Source organism: Pteropus medius, unplaced genomic scaffold (genome assembly GCF_902729225.1).
Source record: "Pteropus medius unplaced genomic scaffold, Ma_sr-lr_union100, whole genome shotgun sequence".
In the NCBI taxonomy this organism is placed as follows: Eukaryota; Metazoa; Chordata; class Mammalia; order Chiroptera; family Pteropodidae; genus Pteropus; species Pteropus medius.
This window is the reverse complement of record NW_024349798.1, coordinates 16685204-16690018: the sequence shown is the minus strand read 5'-3', so window position 1 is coordinate 16690018 and position 4815 is coordinate 16685204. Positions and strand designations below refer to the sequence as shown.

General features: G+C 55.3%; 1 protein-coding gene across 1 annotated transcript in view; it reads left to right on the top strand.

Annotated features, from left to right (window-relative positions):
- The window catches only part of LOC120620520 (pancreatic secretory granule membrane major glycoprotein GP2-like), a 21226-nt gene extending 17377 nt beyond the window's left edge, over positions 1 to 3849 (top strand). The window contains exons 10-12 of the mRNA XM_039885585.1: positions 508 to 592; positions 1789 to 1833; positions 3740 to 3849. Of these exons, the coding sequence (XP_039741519.1) occupies positions 508 to 592; positions 1789 to 1833; positions 3740 to 3798 (189 nt within the window). The 3' untranslated portion in view covers positions 3799 to 3849. The remainder of the gene's footprint in view (positions 1 to 507; positions 593 to 1788; positions 1834 to 3739) is intronic.
- The last annotated feature ends 966 nt before the right edge of the window (positions 3850 to 4815 follow it).

Here is a 4815-nt window from a genome sequence, read left to right as displayed (position 1 = left end):
GACGCAAGACGTATTTTAGATGATTATAATAATAGTCGTCTTTTTGAGCGCTTACTCTGTATCAAGCACTGTGCTAAAACTTTCTAACTTAATTCTCACAACGAGTAGATTCTTTCATTGACCTCATTGTACAGATGAGGACGAGACTCCGGTGCCCATGCTCGGAACTCCTTTTTGGCCCTGCCTGCTCATAGTTGGCATTTGCCGAGTGCTTTCTACGTGCCTGGGCATTGCAGACACACCTCCTCTTAACCTTCCCAATCAGGGAGGCATTATTTAATAACAGTAGAGAGGTAAGGTCATTTGTCCCAAATTAGTCCGCTAAAAGACAGTGGAGAGGCAATTCTCACCCAGGTGTATTGGCCACGACAGGGAGAATATTCTGGATTGAGATCATTGTAGCATCGGAGTTAGGGCCGTACGGTGGGTGGGCCCCGTTCTTGGGCCAGACCAGGATCCTAATCTTCCTTTAAATTTTGAAATCATGACAATTCTGTATCCCCACAGTCTTGCTCAAGAAATCGGCTCCGCAGTGAAGCAGAGGTGATCAACCCAGCAATGATTCTAGATTTGGGACCCATCACTCGGAGAAGTAAGTGTCACCAAGGCCTGGGGTCAAACCCAGGCTGAGTGCTGACAGTTAACCCCAGATGCCGGGGGGTCACCAACCTAACAAGGTAGAACCTTTGCTGCCTCCTCAGTGCTCTCGTTGGTGAATCGGTCTTTCCGTGAGGCGCTCGGGGCCTCTGCCATTTGAGCGGGGCCTCCTGTGTGCTGGGGACCAGGCCAAGGCCCCTGTACTCATCGACTCACATAATCCTCCCTGACTGTGTCCACTTTGCAGGCGAGACGCCGAAGCTCAGAGAGATGAAGCGACTCGCCCACAATCGCCCGGCTCATGAGCAGTTGGAGCTAGAGTTGAACCCAGCTCGATCTGATTCCAAAGCCTGTGTCCTTACCCTTGTCTCTCTGGCCAGGTCCCCATAACTCGGTCCCTTGGGGCTGAAGCCTAAGTCCTAACCCAACTTTGTTTTCTGGCGATGGACCGTGTTTCTCAAAATCTAGCTACAGCATCGGGGTGCGCTGGAGGGGAGGCTTTCCAGCTGCTCCCCAAATTTTTATTCCTCCTATCCATTGGCATGGAGGAGTCAGAAAACCCAAACGAATGAAAACGTTTGAAAGCATTTTTTTTTTTTGTCCTAAAGAAATGGGGACATAGTCACAATAGTAGAGTATTCACAACAGCGATGACAACACGTCGTGGCTGGCACTGTGCGAGGCACATCTAAGCGTTCCATCGCACGGCACGCTCCCGGCCGTCTCAGGAAGTCAGCATCACGGCCACTTCCACTGTCTGAGGCTGCCTTGTGAGGAAGGCTCTGCCCGAGTCATCCTGCCCCTTCACTGAGCCCTCCCTGGAAGCCTCGCGCGGTGTCACAGGGTAGCTGGAACGTCCACTTTGGAGCCGGATGGGCTGGGGTTCGCATCCCAGCTCTGTCGCTTAGCAACGGGGAGAGGTCGGCCGGTCCCTGACAGCGCTGAGCCTCAGTCTCCCCATCCGTTAGACAGGGGATGGGAACCTGTTCCTCGCAGCTCTGTGAGGGTGACGTTTCCCGTGCGCGGGATGTGTTTAGAAAGGCACCCGTCAGATTCTAGGTGCCTCCACAGTATGGACTGTCGGTGGCTGTGGTGGCCGGGTCCGGAGGGACTCGGAGCAGCTGTGGCCACAGAGCCGCAGCCAGCAGAGCGTGACTGAGGAAAACCCTCACCTTCTCCTCTCGCCTCCAGGTGCCCCGTCTGCTGGTGCCGTGAACGGAACGCCCCGCACCGCAGGTACCTCATGCTCTCCCGCCTGTCCCACAGGCCTCCCTCCCGACGCCCCCTCTCTCTGCCAGAGCCCATCCGTTCAGCCCCTTGGGGGGCCACCGTCTAGCAGAAGAGCTGGCCGTTTATGACAAATAGTTATCCAGGGCCTACTGTGCACCAGGTCGTGTTCGAGGCGCTGAGGACATAAGGGTGAATGACGCGGGCCGGATGCCTGTCCTCGCAGAGCTTACGTTCCTGCATGTTCCAGGAACATTCCTGGGAGCCGACACCTTATACCTCCACTTACATCTCACTGGCCAGTGCTTAGTCACATGGCCACACCTGGCTGCAAAGGAAGCTGGGAAATGTAGTCTTTATTCTGGGTGGCCGTGTCCCCAACTAGTGTTTGATGGTTCTATTAATAAGGTGGGAAGGAAGAAGGAATACCGGAATGGATAGATGGCTAGAAAAAAATTACATAGGCGGTGATATTTAAATCAAATGAGAAAAAGGAGCCAGCTGGGAACATATTACAGGTGCCAGCCCTACAGGTTAATGAATGACTGCGAAAACAAGACAGGTGCATAAGCAAACTAATCATAACCGAGTGGACAGTGCAGAAGGAAAGTCTGCCCAAGTGAGTAAGGTCTAGGACGGGCCGAGGGTTCTGGAGCCTTCTGCAAGAGGAGGGCACGGGTCTGAAGCGGCACAGAGTCCCGCGGGAGGGCACTGTGGTTCTCGTCATCCCTACCTCCCACGACTGCTTTCGATGCTTGAATTAACTGCCCACTAACCTATGTTTCATAACTATAAACTGGCGGCCATACGCTAATATTTCTGAAAATTATGATATTCTTCTCCCCCTCCCTTCTAGAACGTTAGCAAGTGACTCTGAAATTTCAGGGCTGGGGAGCTGTCATAATCTGGCAGTTGTGGCAGGAGAGGGGTACAGATGCCTCTCCCAGGCCCCCCAGTACAAGGCAGCTGTGATCCAGCTCGCATGCTGCTCACTAGCACCGAGCGCACAGTGACGTCCAAAGAGACGTGATCCCAGCCCCCCAGAGCTTAGAGTCTAATTTTTAAAGCCAACACTCACATGGTGTTTACCCCGTGCTATCTAAATGCCTGATGTGAATCCGCTCACTGAAGCCTTCCAGAACCCCCATGAGGCGGTAGCCACTAGTAAAAATAGTACTATTTGCGTACGGGGAGACGCAGGCACAGAGAGGTTGTATGGTTCGCCTGGACCTGCACAGCTGGTTGTAGAGCTGGGATACGAGGCTAAGTGGTCAGGCCGCAGAGGCAGCGCTTTCTGACCACTGTGTCTTTCTGCCTCTGCGGGATCAGTCAGAGTAAGTGATGCTAGCTGCTGTGACAGACAATCCCCGACTTCCTGTGCCCTGACTTAAGCTTATTTCCCACTGAATCACTGGGGAGCGGGGCAGGGGTCATAGTTCTGTGCCTTGCAGTCGTCAGGAACTCAGGTTCCTGCTTTCTGGTCACTTCCGGCCACTCCGCTCTCCACTGCAAGTTCTCTCTTGGGTCCTCTGCATTGGGTCCCTAGATGGTGGATACGAGAGCATGGAAAATCATATAGGAGGTCGTAAGGGCCAGGCCTGGAAATGGCACATATGACTTCTACTCACGTCCCGCTGGCCAGATTCAATCACAGGGTCCTACCGACCTGCGAAGGACGCTGGGAAAAAGTACCTTCCGGTGCGCCCGGAGGGACGTGAAGGAGTGTTTGGTGGCTAGATAGCTTTGCCTTTACCACATGTCCCCTTCGTCACCTCCCGGGGGCTGTAACCCAGACCAGATATTAAGAACACTCTGCGTTTGTCACCCTCGTGCAACAGAAGACAGAGAGGCCAGCCTGCTCTGGCTCCTCACTTCCAAAGGCTGACACCTGACGGTCATCTCCCTTGCATTTCAGGGTTCCTGGTGGCCTGGCCTGTGCTCCTCCTGCCTGTCCTCCTGGCTGGGCTGTTGTGAGCTCAGCTGGACGTCTGGCCTTGAAGCCCGCGTCCTTTCTCTGGAGATGGCTTCCAGTCACCCTTTTCGCTCTGCTGGATCTCTCTTCAGACCCCAGATGGCCCGGGTGCCCACAGACCCCAGGCTGGGCGAGGTTTGGGGAGAGGGGAGCTTTTGCATACCCCTGTCAGGGCCTCTGTATCCCTCTCTTCCCTGGTGGGGGCCTGGCCTGGGCTGACTTTCTCATTCTTTAGCAGGATCTTGAAAGCAGATTTGCTGGGTGCCTCCGTGGCTCCAGGCTCTACCCGAAGTGTAGCACGCCTCTGTAACTCCCAGGAAGAGAGACCGTGTCACTGGGGGTAGGGGAGTGAGATTAGCTCATCAGACGCACCTCCCGCGGCCCCTTCCCAAGCACCCCCTGTCCTCGCTGCTGATGAATTGAACAGACTGAGCCTTGCTTTCGCCCTGCTTCCTCTGACGTATTTCCATCGTGGTCTTGACAATCGCCCTGGGAACATGTTGAGAAGGGACCACTTTCAGAGGCCCTGCTCCAGGAAAGACCGTTCCCCGTTGCACCCCTGTCCCCTGCCACACCGAACGTGCTTCGATGTGCCTAAAACTACACCAACTCCACCCCCTGGGACCTGGCTGCCAGGGGAACTGCTCGGTTTGGGTACAGCGACGCTGTCGCCCCAGAGTGCACCCCTAGCTGTAGAGTGGTGGGCTGAGCGGGGAGCCCCAGAAGAGTGGTGCCCCGATCCTGCAGCGGGAGGTGGCAACGGGGTCTGGGTGAGAGGGGCAGCCCTTTCTGGAAACCTCTACGAGCCGTCACAAAGCACTCCTCGACGAAGCCACACGTAGAGAACGCGTCCCTTTCCCACAACTGGGCCCCGCCAGGCTGGCCTCAGGGAAAATGACCTGATCACGCCAGGCCGCTTGCGGGGGGCGGGGCGGGGGCAGCAGAGCCTGCTTCTCTGCTGGAAGGGGACTTTCCACCACTGCCTTGTTCAGAGAAGGGGTCTTTGCAAGAAACAGAAA